Source organism: Berghia stephanieae, chromosome 10, assembly GCF_034508935.2.
Source record: "Berghia stephanieae isolate SIO BIC M18660-M18661 chromosome 10, UCSD_Bste_1.3, whole genome shotgun sequence".
NCBI classification, from domain to species: domain Eukaryota; kingdom Metazoa; phylum Mollusca; class Gastropoda; order Nudibranchia; family Aeolidiidae; genus Berghia; species Berghia stephanieae.
The window spans coordinates 3,536,014-3,553,513 of record NC_088369.1 but is presented as its reverse complement, the minus strand read 5'-3'; the positions used below and the strand labels follow the sequence as shown (position 1 = coordinate 3,553,513).

The 17,500-nt window shown below is 38.3% G+C and overlaps 1 protein-coding gene across 1 annotated transcript in view; it reads left to right on the top strand.

Annotated features, from left to right (window-relative positions):
* The window catches only part of LOC144955981 (protein sneaky-like), an 89,190-nt gene that overhangs the window by 61,777 nt on the left and 9,913 nt on the right, over positions 1–17,500 (top strand). The window contains exons 10-11 of the mRNA XM_078886244.1: positions 12,434–12,505; positions 13,929–14,134. Of these exons, the coding sequence (XP_078742370.1) occupies positions 12,434–12,505; positions 13,929–14,134 (278 nt within the window). The remainder of the gene's footprint in view (positions 1–12,433; positions 12,506–13,928; positions 14,135–17,500) is intronic.

Here is a 17,500-nt window from a genome sequence, read left to right as displayed (position 1 = left end):
GCCCTTATGAAATATTTCTCCGACGAACATAAAAGTGTATCCAGAGGAGAAAAACACTATAAATATGATCATGTTTTGACTTTTATCGTACATTCTGATCACATGACATATGAAACGTTCTAGCCAGCATGAAGAATAAAAGTACCGATTTTCTTTGTTTAGACCCACGTTGCCGGTCAGCTGTCTCCACGAATCACGATCCTCTGCGGTGCGCATGAGATCTGTGTTGCTTTTAAAATCACATTTGGCCATTCTTATGTTATTTAGATAAGCCTTTCTTTGTCTTCCTCTAGCTTTCTTTCCTTCGATCATCCCAGGTGTTACCAACTGTTCTATTAACAAGATATGAAGTGAGTAGAAAAGTGCCAGAAGACAATAGAGAATAAAAATTTTTCGCGGCGCTGGTGGGGTTTGAACCTGCGACCTTATTGGTACGACAACTCCGCCTGGCAGGTGAGAGCGTGGCTCTACCGTGTGAGCTATCCACGAACACAAAAATATTCGTTTCAAACCCAAGTCATTTCTAGATCCCTCTCTCACCCACTTCTGGGACCGCCGATTCGTTCACCCACCACCATCGCGAATAATTTTGACCAGCAGTTAAGCTTAATAGCCAATATTCTCAACACAAACATATAACATAGAAACGATTGTCTTCTGGCACTTTTCTATTCACTTCATATCTTGTTGTTACCAACATAAGTGCCTGCTCCACTCACTTTTCTGAATTAAAAAAATCAACTGTTCTATTCCGTCTCTTCTCCACACATGTTCCAGAAACTGTAACTGCCTCTTTCTGAGGGTATCGATCAATATTCTTCCCTTGCTCACGTTCTCCAACACTTCCTCGTTCGTATGCCCGTCTGTCCATGATAGCCTCCACATTCTTCTATACACCCACATCTCAAACGCCTCTCACCTCCTCTTACATTCTTTGTCAAGCGTCCACGTTTCACAACCGTATAAAAGGGTACTTAAAACATCTGTTTCTACTACTTTCAATCTTGTTTTCAACTTAAGGTTGTTGTTTGACACAACTGGTCGCATTTTATGGAACACGTTTTTTGCTATTGCTATTCTTTGTTTTATATCCTATATGTCACGTGCGTCATGGCAAATGATATTGCCTAAATATTTAAATTTCTTTACTTGTTTGATGGTATCTCCTTTGCTTGACAAGTGGAAGATCGTGTTGTTGTCATTCTTAGCATTTAGTTTCAGGCTCATCTCTTCACTTTTGCACACCAGTATATCTAAAATTTTCTGCACGTGTTCAGGAGAGTATGCCATCAAAGTACCAGCTTATGCTATTCATATTCTGCCCTCCAACAACGACGCCTTTCATATCTTCAATTTCTTTGAATATTATTTCACTATATATGTTAAAAGGGTCCGGTGATAAGACGCAACCTTGTCTTACTCCCTTCTCGATATTAAAGAAGTCCGTTGTTTCATTATCAAGTTTGACACCCGCTGTTTGATTCCAGTATAAGTATTTCACAAGTCGAAGGTCTTTACTGTCTACACCGACCTTTTCTAAGATTTTGAATAGCGTTTCGTGCTGTACTGAATCAAAGGCTTTAGAATAATCAATGAAGCACAGATAAAGTGATTTTTGTTTTTCGATTGACCGTTGCATTATTGTTTTCAATGTGAAGATTGCATTTACCGTACCCTTTTCTTTAACAAAACCAAACTGCTCGTCACTTATCTCTGGAGAGATTTTGCTCCTCATTCTTTTCATAAGTATTCTTAATATAATTTTTGTGGCCTGGCTAATTATGCTGATTGTTCTGTGTTGTTCACAGTCAATACTTCCTTGTTTTTTTTTGGTATCGTAATGAATACCGATTGTCTTAAGACATTAGGCAATTCACCCTTTTTCGTATATACATTAAAGACTTTTGCCAGAATGTCTATTCCCAGATCGTCGAGGGCGTCAATCAATTCTATTGAGAAAAATCTTGGCCTACCGCTTTCCCCTTTTTCATCTCTTTGCAAGCAGCTTCTACTTCTTCTCTCATAATCTGGGGACCCGTGTTCACAGTAGAGATTTCTTTATCCAAGCACGTTCCTCTTTTGTCATCCGCGTAAAGATTTTTTATGTATACTGCCCAACGATCCAAAATTTCGTTGTTGTCGATAAGTATATTATTACCGTTTGCGTCTTTAACGCATTTTCTTGCCACGGCTGGGCGTTTTCCACTTAGAACTTGTATTGACTGGTCGAATTGTTTGGTGTTAGATTGTTTTAGTCTTTCAATTCTGTGACATTCATGTTCAATATAATCTTCCTTTGCTCTCTTACACTCACGTTTTATAATCTTATAAGCTTCTTTATATTCATTGCTGTTGCGTTCTAGTTTTCGTCTTTTATTCATCAGTTTCAAGATCTTGTCATCCATCCACGTTTGTTTTGGTTCGTGTTTTTTCACAGGTGGAATAGTTTCTCTTGCAGATTCTGTGACGCAGTTCGATATTTGATTCCAGTACTCATCTATGTTTATATCTGAGGTCAAGTTTTCTCTTTTTTCTTTCAAGCATTCTTTCTAATCATTTTTTTTTTATTTTATCGTAAATTCTCAATAGATCTAATTGCAGTTTTGGTTCACTTTCTTTTTTTTTATTTGTTGAAGTTGTATTTTTAGCGTGGCCTTGACAGGTCTGTGGTCACTATTACAATCTGCGCTTGGAATAGTTTTTTGCGTTGCGCACGATATTTCTGAATCGATGTTGGACCAGAATAATTACAATTGTCATTGATGATTTCATTAAAGGAGTTTTTGTAGTATGTCGTATTGTCTTGGATAATGTTTGAACAACGAACAATACCATACAATCAAGTACGTCCGTGTATTAGACATATCCATTTTTAAGAGTACCAAGGACTACAAGGCTTGCTCAAACTACACTCAACATACACCCGCTCATTTTCAAACTTTACTCTCTTGCTCCTTTCACAATTTATTGAAGGCTGGTTCTCCAAAACCCAAAGTCGATTTTTCTACTTTTTGAGATGTTCCGTCCATGAGATAAATTGAAGCGTAAATTATATTTTAAGCATCAATTTCCTTAGATTTGTGTGAGGTTGAAGTTTAAATATGATGAAATAACAGACCGAATGAGATATATTAGGAGAACATATCCTCAATATCTAAAAATGGGGGGGGGGGGGAAGAGAACGGAGTTAGTGAGGTTTTGGAAAATTACTTTTTAATTATAAAAGCCATTAATAATTTCATTGAAGGAAATATTCTTGTAGTATGTGGTATTCTCTTGGAGAATATTTGAACAACGAACAATACCAAACGATCGTAGCCTGTCTGAAATCAAACCTTTTGTGGAGAAGAATATTCTTTTTTTTAAAGAATGATCACAATGGAAATTCAAAAGCCCTGCCATTGATCGTTACAAGAACCATCAGCATTTGTATGGTGAACGAATATTCTGCCATACTCTTGAAAAACCCATATTTAAAAATTTGGCCAGAAAACTCGTCCTTCAAATATCGATCGATTTAAATGACTCTCATCTTGGAAGAAAAAAACAACTCTCAAACCTGGGGCTTCGCGAAGCCCCAGGTTTGAGAGTTGTTTTTTTTCCAAGATGAGAGTCATTTAAATCGATCGATATTTGAAGGACGAGTTTTCTGGTCAAATTTTTAAATATGGGTTTTTCATGAGTACGCGAGTATTTATGCATGGTTTTGAATCCAAACAAAATTGTAACGAATGCAATGAATTCAGCCTTGATAGTTGTGACCCCATGTTTTAATCCGATTTTTGTATCGGAATTAATAGAGCAGAAAAAAACGTGACGTCAAACCCTCAACTTCTTCAAGCTTAACCCTCTCCTTACCGATCCTTTTCGGTATTTACCCAAAATACCAGGCTTACCCAGCAGAAAATTTGATTTTTTAAACTCAAACAAGCTCTATACAAAACATTATGTTCTTATTAATTAAACAAAGATCATTCTTCAAAGTTTGTGATGTACAAAATAAAACTGAAGAAGAAAAAAATATATTCTGTCCTAACAAATGTGACGATTTTGATGGTAAGGTGGTAAGGTGAGGGTTAACAAAGAATTTCAAACAAACACTGGGTTCATCCGATATAATATCATTTCGTGATGGTTTGTCTCATTCGTCGTTCAATGTACGTTCTTTGGGGGCCACTATTTGCACAACAAAAATAGGCTCGTGGCTAAGAAATAAAGACAAAGAAACAAAAAAGAAAAGTGAAAAAGTACAACTTCGACTATAAAAGAAATTAATGAAAGAATAGATTGCAAACTGGATCAAATAGCGCTAAAGGAAATTTAAACAATAGAATTTTTCTTTTCAGTCTTGTAATTAAGGTGGAGCCACAAAGCCCGTTGGATCGGAAATTGTGCGGTTTTAAAAAAAAAACAAAACAAAAGAAAAAACGTGATCTTTTGTATTGCGCAATATCCACAAAACGTGCTCAAAGCGCTTTACAAAGGGTCCCTGATCAACAGCAACACGCAACAAGTAGAACGAGATGTAACCGTTTTACATTGTTTTTTTTTCTGACAGAGACAACGCTGTTGACGGTCAGGTACTTATTTTAAGCCTGAGTACGATGAGAGCATGTGAGTAAAAAGCCTTTTCCGAGGACTCAACTATGCCCCGAGAGAGGCTCGAACCAAGGACCCTCCGATCCGGCGAAAGCGAGTGTCATACCACAAAACCACACAGCCTCACGAAATAGAACTAAAGGAAATTGAAACAATTAATTTTTTCTTTTCATTGTTGTAATTAGTTTGGAGCCACAACGCCCATTGGATCGAAACGTGTACAGTTGTTGTGGTCTTAGGGTGTGACAAAACCGTAGCCAACGTTAACTTATAGATAGTTCGAAGATGACGTCACGCAGGTCTTTGTTATTGTTTTTTTGCCATTCGCGTTTATGAGTAATGCTCACAGAACTCTATTAACCCGACTATTAACATTCATGGATACACACAGTTTTGTGTGTTGGTCCGTTATACTTCCGGATGTCAATGTTATGAGCTTCTTAGCCAAGCGCATACTATCTATAGCCTGACACTGACAAAAAAAATGACGTCAAAAGACAAGTCTTTGGCCACAAAAGAAAACAAATCGCGAGTTGTATTCAATAGTTCAACCAATGGAATCACTTGTTTCCATGAGCTCTACTAACGACAACTCACTAGACGGTACACAAACCTAAAAAAATGATATCAAATAAATAGAAATGGGTTCTTGCGGAGCCATCGTTAATTGGGTTCAGAAATCTAATGTCACGGGCCCGGCAACGGCGGCCATCTTGGTTCTAAACAAAGAAAATCATTACTTTTTATTCTTCGTGCTGGCTAGAACTTTTCATTCCCTTTTCAGATGCCTTGTGATCAGAATGTGTAAAAGTCAAAACATGATCAAATTGACGGGGGGTTTTTTCCTCTGGATACGCGTTTAAGCTCGCCGGAGAAATAGTTCATACGGCGTCCGCCAATGTTCCGATAGTTGAGAGCCAGTGTTACTAAGTTACCATACGTCATTAGGAAGGAAGTGACGGTACGACTGTTGAAGACTATTAGCCATCGTTAAAATTTTGCCTGACACAAGGACCCTCAAGACCGCAGTTTGACGCTATGTTTCAGGTTTGTGTAGCGTCTAGTGAGTTGTCGTTAGTAGAGCTCATGGAAACGAGTTATTTCATTGGTTGAACTATTGAATACAACTCACGATTTTTTTTTCTTTTGTGGCAAAAGACTAGCATTTTGACCTCATTTTTTGGTCAGTATCAGGCCATAACTTTACGAAGGCACGGTTCTATCTACCATAGGACACAACTCGCCATCAGATGAGACAGAAGTCAACCGACTTGGACAAATGCGGCCCCTCTAGGGGGTGGGCGTGGACGTAGACTCCTTGAAAATGGGAGTGAAAGTTGCCAGGTTTTGTTTTTGTGGGTTTTTTTAAAATAGATTTTCCAATCTACAATAATGTTATAACAGCAGCATGGAGACTGAAAATCGGATGACTTCATATCGTTTTGATATTTTCTTTTTGTTCTATTTTATTATATATATTGTTTTTTATGTAGTTGATTTTTTTTTTGGAGAGGGGGGGGGGGCGTGCTGTTTTGTTTGTTTTTATGTTGATTTTTTTTAGGAGGTTGTTTTGTTTGTCATTATGGGGGAGGGGGGGGGGGTTAAGCATTTTATCGAAATTCCGATTAATCAAATGAGTTTTTTTAAAGCTGCCTTTAGGGAGGCCATTTTATAATGGAGTCGATGAGAGTTGATAATAAATTATATTTCATTGTTGGAGGACTAAGCTTAGCCGTAGTTTTAAAATAACAACAGTCAGCATATTAATTCCTTAAGTAATTCTTTTGTTTAGCCAGTTCACTGCCGTCCTTCAGAGAGACGTGTATTTAAAGATAAAAAATTGGCCAGAAAACTGCGTCCCTCAGATATTGATCGATTTAAATTACCCTCATCTTAGCAAAAACTAGTCAAATTTTGACTGGGTGGGGTTCCTGACCTCCCATAGTGGACAGGGAGGTGCTTACTGTGTCTTCTATCCCCCTATATCTGTTTTCCAAATTGCTTTCTGTCTTTGTCTTGGGTGAGATTACTTGGTTTTTGTTCTTTCCCTGGCCGGATGCCCTTACTGAGAGGGAAACAGTCAAATGTATAGATAGTTTTGGGAGATAATATTTTTTTCTGTGTAAATCATTTCTCTGCTGCGCACTGTATTATGTTTTGTTTACATATTATATATCATTTGTAAACATTTGAGAGTATTCCTCTTAGTAGGGACCGGTGCTCGTGTCTGGATGAGACTTTTAGGTGATCTCATACTAACTACTTTGATAGTGTGCTCTTGGAATCTACATCTGTTTCCTATTCGAACCAATTCCCCTTTGTCTTACCTTATCTTGGGTGCTTTAATTGTAATTCTAGAACTTTTTTGCTATCCCATTTTCTGCCTTTTTACTGGCACTGATATGACCTTAATGTGTTGCAAGCGCCGTAAAACCCTTAAAAACAAAAACAAAAAAAAACAGTCAAATTTTGAGCTCCAATGAAAACATCGTGGGGTCAGAGGTTTCAGAGTTTTTTTTTTTTAGTTTTTGTTGTTTTTTTTTTTTATTTGTTTTTTTTTTTTGTTGTTGCCGAGATGAGGGTTATTAAAATCAGTCAATATTTGAAGGACGAGTTTTCTGGCCAAATTTTCAAATTCATATTTTTTTCTTCTGGAGGACGGTAGTTAACGGACTAAAAAGCTTCTTGGCTTAACGTAATTTGAGAAAGGCGTCTTTGAGAACTAAGGTAAACTCTGAAAAAAAAAACAGGTATTTAAATTTTTTGGCCAGAAAACTCGTTTACCAAATCTCGATCGATTAAAATGACCATCATCTTAGACAAAAACTATCAAACCTGGGACTTCACGAAGTCCCAGATTTGAGAGCATTTTTGTCTAAGATGAGGGTCATTTTGATCGATTGATGTTTTAAGGACAAGTTTTCTGGTCAAAATGTTTAAAACTTCTTTTTCTCTAGATTATGGCTGAGTAATTATTATTGATTCTAGCTTTTGGCAATGGACGTTCGTCAATATAATAAACAAATTAATTTGTCAATTGAAGTAAGAAAGTAAGTAAAAAAGTAAGTAGTTGTTCAGAGCCAATAGGCCCATAAAGCCGGAGTTTATTCCGGTTTCTATGGCGTGAATCGGACAAGACAATAGCAATTGGATTCACTAATCTGATGTCTCGTCGCCAGGCAACGGCGGCCATCTTGGTTCTAAACAAAGAAATTGGGTACTTTTATTCTCCATGCTTGCTCGAACCTTTCATATGTCATGTAATCAGAATGTGTAAAAGTCAAAACATGATCAGGTTTATAATGTTTTTCTCTTCTGGATACACTTTTATGCTCGTCGGAGAAATATTTCATAAAGGCGTCCGCCATTGTTCCGATACCTTACCTACCTTAATCCTCTTCGGGCCTTGAGGCACATAGGGCATCCACCAGACATCTCCATTTTTGCGATCGGCTGCTTTTGCGGTGGCTGTATTCCAGGACAGGCCTGCTTCCTTTAATTCTTTCTCCATGGTCCTTCGCCAGGTTTCTTTGGGTCTTCCCCGCTTTCTCTTCCCATCTGCTGTCCAGTACAAGGCTGTCTTGGGAAGTGACCCTTTTTCCATTCTGGCCAAATGACCCAGCCAACGCCATCTTCTTCTTTTTATTTGGCTATCAATGCTAGTGCAGTCAGCTTTCTTTAACAGATCCACTGTTCTTATTTTTGTAGGCCAAAATAAATTAAAAATTCTTTTTAAACACTTGTCCTGAAAGGCTTCTAGTTTCTGTATTAAGGAGGATGTCATTTTCCAGCTTTCACTTCCATAAAGCAGTACACTTAAAACATTGCTCTTGTATATTTTCAGCTTTGTCTTTCTCATTATTTGCTTTGATTTCCAAAAGTTTTTCACCATGCCGAAAGCCTGGTTTGCCTTTTGAATTCTGTGCTTGATATCGTGTTCTGCATTTCCGTCGTCTGTTATTTTGGATCCGAGGTAGGAGAACTCTGTTACCTCTTCAATTATATGTTCATCTATCCTAATTTCACTGTCATGTTTTGGATTCACCCTAATGTACACAGTCTTATCTAAATTTATTTTCAGTCCAATTTTTGAGGCGTTCTTGTGTAATACGGTTAGTTTCTCTGAGGCGTCTCTGTGTGTACTGGAAACTAACGCGATATCATCTGCGTAGTCTATATCTTCCAGAAAGGATGTCAGTGTCCAGCGAATGCCTCTCTTCTTACCATCAATTGTATTTTTCATGAGCCAGTCTAGAGCCAGGATAAACAGAAGCGGGGAGAGTTTGCAGCCTTGTTTTACACCAGTTGTTACATTAAAGCTGTCTGTTAAATTGTTACCACAGATCACTTGGCATTGGTAGTTGCTGAACATTGCTTTGATTAGGTTGACTATCTTCATCGGTATACCATAATGGCGGAGTATTTTCCACAGGGACTCTCTGTGTAAGCTGTCAAAGGCTTTTTCAAAATCGACAAAAATGGTGTAGAGTGGGCTGTTCCATTCAATTCTTTGCTCCAGGATTTGTTTCAGGGTAAATATGTGGTCACTACATGACTTCCCTTTTCTGAAACCTGCCTGCTCTTTTCTAAGAATGTTTTCAATGTGAGGTGAGATTCTTTTCAGAAGGATTCTATTAAAAATTTTGCTCGTTACGGACAGGAGTGTGATTCCACGCCAGTTAGCACAATTTCCTAGGTCTCCTTTCTTGGCTATTTTATGGATGATGCCTTTCTGCCAATCCTCTGGTATTTCTTCCTTTTCCCAAATGTTGGTGAACAATTTACTGAGAATTTTGGACATTTCTTGTGAGTTCGCTTTAAGCATTTCCGCACTGATTTTGTCAATACCTGGGGCCTTGCCATTTTTTTTTGTTGTATTGCCTCGTGCACCTCATGCTCAGTGATTGGACCAAGATTAACCTCTACGTCCATTTCTGCTTCTGGGATATCTGTGTAAGAAGATGGGTCTTGTCTGTTCAGAAGGTTTGCGAAATATTCTCTCCATCTTTCAATTTTCTCCTTTTCGTCTGTGATGACACTACTATCCTTGGATTTTAATGGTTTCTCTTGACCATAACTTCTGTTTCCCGAAAGCTTTTGTGTGATTTTGTATAGTGTTTGTGTGTCTCGTCTTACAGCTGCATTTTCTGCTTCAGTTGCTAAATTTTCTGCAAAATCTCTTTTGTCTTTCCTTGTGGATTTTTTCACTTCTTTATCCTTCAATGAGTATTCACTGGATAGCTTTTCTTTCAGTCGGGGGGATTTAGCGTTCAGGAGATTTAGTTTGATTGATTTTCTTTGGTTAATGAGCTCCCATGACCTTGCTGATATCCAATTCTCTGTATTGGATTTATTGTGTCCTAAGTGTTCAGTGGCACTTTCCTGCATGACGTGGTTGAAATCTTGGATTGTCATGTTTGTAATATCTTGTATTGCACTGAATTTGTTTCTTACTGAGATATTAAAATTGTTTTGGATATCTGGGATTTTCAATTTATCTGTGTTGAAACGTTTCTTCTTCTGTTTTGCTATTTTTGTTTTCATCAATTTAGTAGAGATTTTGGCTGTGACAAGATGGTGGTCACTTCCAATGTCTGCCAATCGTCTGACTCTGACATCGTTTAAGCTGCTCTTCCATTTTCTGTTGATAATTATATGGTCTATCTGACTTTCTGTTTTCCCATCTGGTGATTTCCATGTCAATTTGTGGATGTTTTGTGTGGGAAGAAAGTTCCACCAATAATGAAGTTGTGTTCTTCACAAAATTCTGCCAGTCTGCTTCCATTGTTGTTCATTACCCCTATGCCCTCCTTTCCAACGGACTGATTTGTTTGTGTATTGCCAACTCTAGCATTGTTCCGATAGTTTAGAGCCAATTACTAAGTTACCATGCGTCACTACAATGGAAGTGACGTCATGCCTGTTGAAGGCTATTGCGTGCTACCCTTTGGATAGGACGGTAGTCTATCTCGCAAAGCACGCTCCGGCATATCTAACAGACCCGAATACCCCCATTCACCGATTGGTTGACAGGAAAAAATCTAGACTGCTCCTGGCATCGATCTCGGTCCCTTTTGGTATAAAGCGAATGCTCTACCCACTGAGCAATCGGGACCTCCAAGTAAGCAACTAAGTAATGAAGTAAGTAATTTATTAAGTAAGTAAGAAAGTAAGCAATTAAATAAAAACAAAGACTTGAGTGACGTCAACTACGTTCTATCAATAGATAGTGTGCGCTTGGGTAATAAGCTCACAACATTGCCATCCGGAAGTATAGATAGAATGAAGTTGATGTCACTCGGGTCTTTGTTATTGTTTTTTGCCATCCGCGTTTATGAATAGTTTTCAATAAACTGTATTAATCAGACTATAAACGTTTATGCATAGTTTTGTGTGTTGGTCCGTTATACTTCCGGATGGCCGGCAATGTTGTGAACTTCTTAGCCAAGCGCATATTATCTCTCGATAGTTCAAAGATGACGTCACTCAGGCCTTTGTTATTGGTTTTGCCATCCGCGTTTTTGAGTTGTTCTCACTAAACTGTATTAACCAGACTATAAAAGTTCATGGTTACACAGAGTTTGCGTGTTGGTCCGTTATACTTCCTGATGGCAATGTTGTGAACTCCTTGGCCAAGCGCATTCTATCTATAGATAGTTCGAAGATGACGTCACTCAGGTCTTTGTTATTGTTTTTTTGCCATCCGCGTTTATGAGTAATGCTCACTGAACTGTATTAACCCGACGATAAACGCTCATGGATATACAGTTTTGTTTGTTGGACCGTTATACTTCCGGATGGCAATGTATTGAGCTTCTTAACCAAGCGCATACTATCATTAGTATCCGGAAGTGTAACGGACCAACACACAAGACTCTGTGTAACCATGAACTTTTATCGTCTGGATAATACAGTTAAGTGATAATTACTCATAAACGCGGATGGCAAAAGACAATAACAAAGACGAGAGTGACGTCATCTTCGTTCTATTTATAGTATTTCGAGTACAATCTTGTAATACTCTTCAACAGTCGTAACGTCACTTCCTTCCTAATGACGCATGGTAACTTAGTAACACTGGCTCTAAACTATCGGAAGAATGGCGGACGCCCGTAAGAAATATTTCTCCGGCGAGCGTAAAAGCGTATCCAGAGGGAAAAAAACCCATAAATTTGATCATGTTTTGACTTTTACACATTCTGATCACAAGGCACATGAAAAGTTCTAACCAGCATGAAAAATAAAAAGTAATGATTTTGTTTGTTTAGAACCAAGATGGCCGCCGATGCCGGGCGGCGTGACATCAGACTATTGAATCGTATTGTTCGATAAGTATAGATAGAATGCGCTTGGCCAAGGAGTTCACAACATTGCCATCCGGAAGTAGAACGGACCAACACACAAACTCTGTGTAACCATGAACTTTTATAGTCTTGTTAATACAGTTTAGTGAGAACAACTCACAAACGCGGATGGCAAAAACAGTAACAAAAGCCTGAGTGACGTCATCTGCATACTATCTATAGTGTGGGCTTGGCTTAGAAGCTCACAACATTGCCTCCCGGAATATATCGGACCAACACACAAAACTATGTGTAACCTTTGAACGTTTATAGTCTGGTTAATACAGAGGGAAACACCCATAAATTTGATCTTCTTTTGACTTTTATACATTCTGATCACAAGGCATATTAATATGAAAGGTTCTAGTCAGCATGAAGAAAAAAAAGTAATGATTTTCTTTGTTTAGAACCAAGATGGCCGCCATTGCCGGGCGGCGTGACATCAGACTACTGAATCCAATTGAATGTGTTTATTTTTGTGATCTTTTTAGATACTGGATATCATTTCGCGTAATGGGAGGGTAGAATATCATCAGGAGGGGGAGCACACCGTAGATATCAAGGTAAAATGTTTATTAATTTTATCATCATCATCATCATCATCATGATCATCATCATCATCATCATCATCAGTATATTATCATTATTATTATTAGTAGTAGAAGTAGTAGTAGGAGTAGTAGTAGTAGTAGTAGTAGTAGTAGTAGTAGTAGTAGTAGTAGTAGTAGTAGTAGTAGTAGTAGTAGTAGTAGTAGTAGTAGTAGAAGTAGTAGTAGTAGTAGTTGTTGTTGTTGTTGTTGTTGTTGTTGCAATTGTAGTATCATCATCATTATCATCATCATCGTCATAATAAATATTATTATTTTTGTTGTTGTTATCATTATAAACATTACTTGCTTCGTGTGTTGTTATTATGATGTGTACAGAATGCTATAATGAATATTGCAACTCAAAACGCCGGAAAAACAGAAACAGACATAAATGATGCAACGTTCCTCTGGTATAGATAGTATGCGCTTGGCTAAGAAGCTCATAACATTGCCATCCGGAAGTATAACGGACCAACACACAAAACTGTTTGTATCCATGAACGTTTATAGTCAGTTTAATACAGTTCAGTGAGCATGACTCATAAACGCGGATGGCAAATAACAATAACAAAGACCTGAGTGACGTCATCTTTAAACTAACTATAGATAGAATGAGCTTGGCGAAGGAGTTCACAACATTGCCATCCGGAAACATAACGGACCAACACACAAACTCTGTGTAACCATGAACTTTTATAGTCTGGTTAATACAGTTTAGTGAGAATAACTCACAAACGCGGATGGCAAAAACAATAGCAAAGGCCCGAGTGACGTCATCTTCGAACTATATATACCCTTCTCAGGGACTATATAGAATTTATAATGGGCTTCAACAGTCGTGACGTCACTTATCTCGTAATGACGCATAGTAACTTAGTAACCGGTTCTAAACTATCGGAGCAATGGCGGATGCTTTTATGAAATACTTCTCCGACGAGCATAAAAGTGTATCCAGGGGAGAAAAACATTATAAATCTGAACATGTTTTGACTTTTATACATTCTGATCACATGGCATGTGAAAAAGTTCTAGCCAGCATGAATGATACAAAGTGCCGATTGTCTTTGTTTAAAACCTAGCTACTCGTTGCTGGGCGGACGTGACATCAGACTATTGAATCCTATTGTTTCCTCAGTTTTGAGCAATTAATTTTTTTATTATTATTTTTTTAAAAAAGACACTTGTATAGATAGTTCAAAGATGACGTCACTCAGGCCTTTGTTATTGTTTTTGCCATCCACGTTTATGAGTTGTTCTCACTAAACTGTATTAACCAGACTATAAAAGTTCATGGTTACACAGAGTTTGTGTGTTGGTCCGTCATACTTCCGGATTGTAATGTTATGAGCTTCTTGGCCAAGCGCATACTATCTATATCATGATGCTTTCTTCCTAGGTCTATGGCACCGGGTTCATGAGTGGCCTCGTTCACGCCTTCCTGACCAAATTCAATTCCAAACACACCCTGAACAAAGTGACCACCAACCAAGTCTGCCTCCCAGTTCCATCAAAGACAGATGACCTCCTTCTGGGATTCCTGTTCGGTGCTTACGTCATGGTTTGGTTGTTCATGTACGTCCAGGCCTACGGACTCAGGATGAGGTGAGGTCTATGCGGTCTAGTGGTATGACACTCACTCACTTTCGGATCGCAAGGTTCTGGGTTCGAGCCACGCGCGGCGCATAGTTGAGTCCTTTGAAAAGACTCATTACTCACATTCTTCCACCGTAGTCATGTGTAAAATGAGTACCTGGCCATTAACAGCGTTGAACTTGTCGGAAAAAAATGTTTTATCTCCTAACAGGCGTCATGTCTCGTTCTTTATATTGCGTGTTGCTGTTGGTCAGAGATCCTTTGTAAAGCGCTTTGAGCACATTTAGTGGATACTGCGCTATATAAAAGCTTAAAAATAGGAGATATAGGTCTTTTTACAATCTTGAAGACCAGATAACGTCATAAGATTACGTCATATTGGGTTTTCTATTGGTGATTACGTCACGGCCTAGTTGTTCATGCACTTCCAGTCACAGAGACTCAATATGAATGAGGTCAAAGTGCATCGATGTAATCTTCAGCTTTTAGGTCAGGCCTACAGACTCTGAATGAGGTGAGGTTATAGGGCATAGATGTTACTACAATTTTGAGTGAACGCATTGACATCTTATTAATCCTGATTTGGTGCTTACGACATGGTCTGACTGTTCATGTACTTCCAGACCTAAGGACTCAGGATGAGGTGAGGTCATAAGGCATAGATATATGCTTTTTTAAAAACAATTTTGAAGACCAGATCATCATCATAGCTTGTCGCTCCAACACCGAACCCACTCCACAGCATCTGGGGAGCAGACTCTTAGGTCATGGTCAGTCCAGCTGGGTCCGTACTGCCTGGCATTCTCTATGGATGTGCTCCATCATCTGCTCTGGGCATCCATATATAAACAAGCTAGTCTCAGCCAGCCCCCACTTTTTCATGCTTCCAGCTGTTCTTCCGAGTTTTGCCCGTGCTCTGTTCAGTGTTACCCGTTTATTCCTGGGGAGCTCAGTTCCGTATGGCAGTTCTTCTCTCGGGTCTTTTACGGCTTCATTTGCATGATTGTCCCACTTCCTCCATGTGGAAAATCTGTATACAACTGCGTGATCAGGGTTGATGATTTCTTCCGTCATGAAGCTCTTTCTCGACTTCAGTCTACTTGTCATTGGGTTGTGATCATGGTAGAGGTGCCTTGGGTTCATTTCCTGTTTATATTTCTGGTGCTTTGGAAACAGTTGCTCTTCGAATGTGGGGAGAGGTCCAATCCCAGATAAAGTTATAAGATGACGTCATATTGGGATTTCTGTTTGGTGATTACGTCATGGCCTAGTTGTTCAAGCACTTCCGGTACTAGAGACTCCAAATGAATGAGGTCAAAGGGCATAGGGTTAAAACACTGGGCGAATGCTACTGGGATCCCTGATCGGTGCTTACGTCATAACCTGGTTGTTTATATACGTCCATGCCCTACGGACCGTATCCATCGTTAACATATAGCCTGATACAAGAACCCTCTAGGACTTGCAGTTTGACGTCATTTTTTTTTAGGTTTATGTAGCGTCTAGTGAGTTGTAGTTAGTAGAGATCAAGGATATAAGATATTTCATTGGTTGAACTATTGAATACAACTCACGATTTGTTTTCTGGCATTTTGACGTCATTTTTTGGTCAGTGTCAGGCTATAATTTCACGATGGCTATGTACGGAGCCAGGATGAGGCGAGGTCATATGGCTTTGACATATTATGTGTACTACAGTTTTGAAGTGAACGCATCAGACAACATTCTTATTGGGAGTTCTGTTCGATGCTTACTTCATGATATTTGTTATGCACTTCCAGGCCTACGGACTGCAAAAAAGCAAAAACAATAAGAGGTCAAAACACATAAATGTAACCCGTCGCCTTTAAACGGTTGTATCGCTACTGTTTAGATTGTTGATATTGGACGTATACTCTGAAAAATGGTACATGAACCAGTTTTCTGTGGTATGAAATAGAAGGAATAATTCAGTACATAAGCAGAAAATTATTATGACCCATCTTTCATGATTTTGACTTCAAATTCTAGTTTCGTCATCTGTTTTATTCCGACATGATATCTGATTGGAACGGGGGCCCAAGCAACAGCACCACTCAACGTATCGGACGAAACATGAGGCCTGCTAGGCGATATTACATATCTTTTATATATATATATATATATATATATATATATATATATATATATATATGTATATATATATATATAAAGTGACAACTCTGTTAACGACCAGGTATTCATTCTGCGCCTGATTGCGGCGAGAGAATGTGAGTAATGATCGCCTTCAAAGGACTTCACTACGCACTATTCAAATCGAGACTCGAGCCTTGGATCTTCCAATTCAATTCAAACGCTTGTGCCCTACCACTAGACCACATAGCCGTCTAGACGTACGTTTATCTATAATAATAATATTGATACATTGTCACAAATGTTCGGATCAATGACAGGCACTCTCTGACCCGTTTTAAAAGATTAAATTGCTATGATGTTATGTGAGAGGAAGAATAATACTATCCATTACGATTATCATGACCCACGGGTGGTCGTCCTACACTGACTGTTTGTACTCGGTGTACCCACTACTGTATTAAATCATCTTTACGCGAGTACAATACATTCTATAAAAAGACTGAAGCACTTTATAAAATTCGTACAACAATTATTATTACTATATTATAACTACAACACTGAAAGATTGAAATCCCCCAAAAAATGGTTTTATGATGGACAATAATAATTATTGTCCGATTTTAAAAAAGTTTATGGTTGGTTATAAAATTTTAATATCTAGACTTTGTTATATCAGCATATCTGTTATCTATGCATCAGGTACATTGAGGGGCAAATCGACCTAATCTAGCGTTTAGTTTTTGTTTTGTTTTGTTTTTTATTTAATTGTTTTGCTTGTATGTTTTGTTGATGCTGTTGTCGCTTTTGTTTTTGTTGGTATTTTGTTGGGTTTTTTTGGCGCGGGGGGGGGGGGGGGGGGGGTCTTATTATTTAAGGTTGTTGATTTTTTTTTTTTTTTGGGGCGGGGGGAGGGGTTGGTTTTGTTTTGTTTTTTTTTTATTCTTGTTTTGTATTTTTGTTTGTTTGTTTGTTTGTTTGTTTGTTTTTGCTGTTGTTGTTTGTCTTTTGTGGGTTTTTTTGTTTTGTTTTTTTTTTTTTGTTTTGTTTGCTAGTTCCTTGTTTCGAGGTACATGTGATATAATCTATGGTTTATAAGCTTGATTGAATGCAAAGTAAAGAAAGAGATGGATTTTTGTAATCCTGGTCGTACAGTAAACCTAGCCGTCACGATATAATACCATTTTCTGGTGGCGGGTCACATATTGTTTTTTTTTTTTTTTAATTTTCAGCTCTGTCGTTACAGTTGTTGTTGTTGTTGTT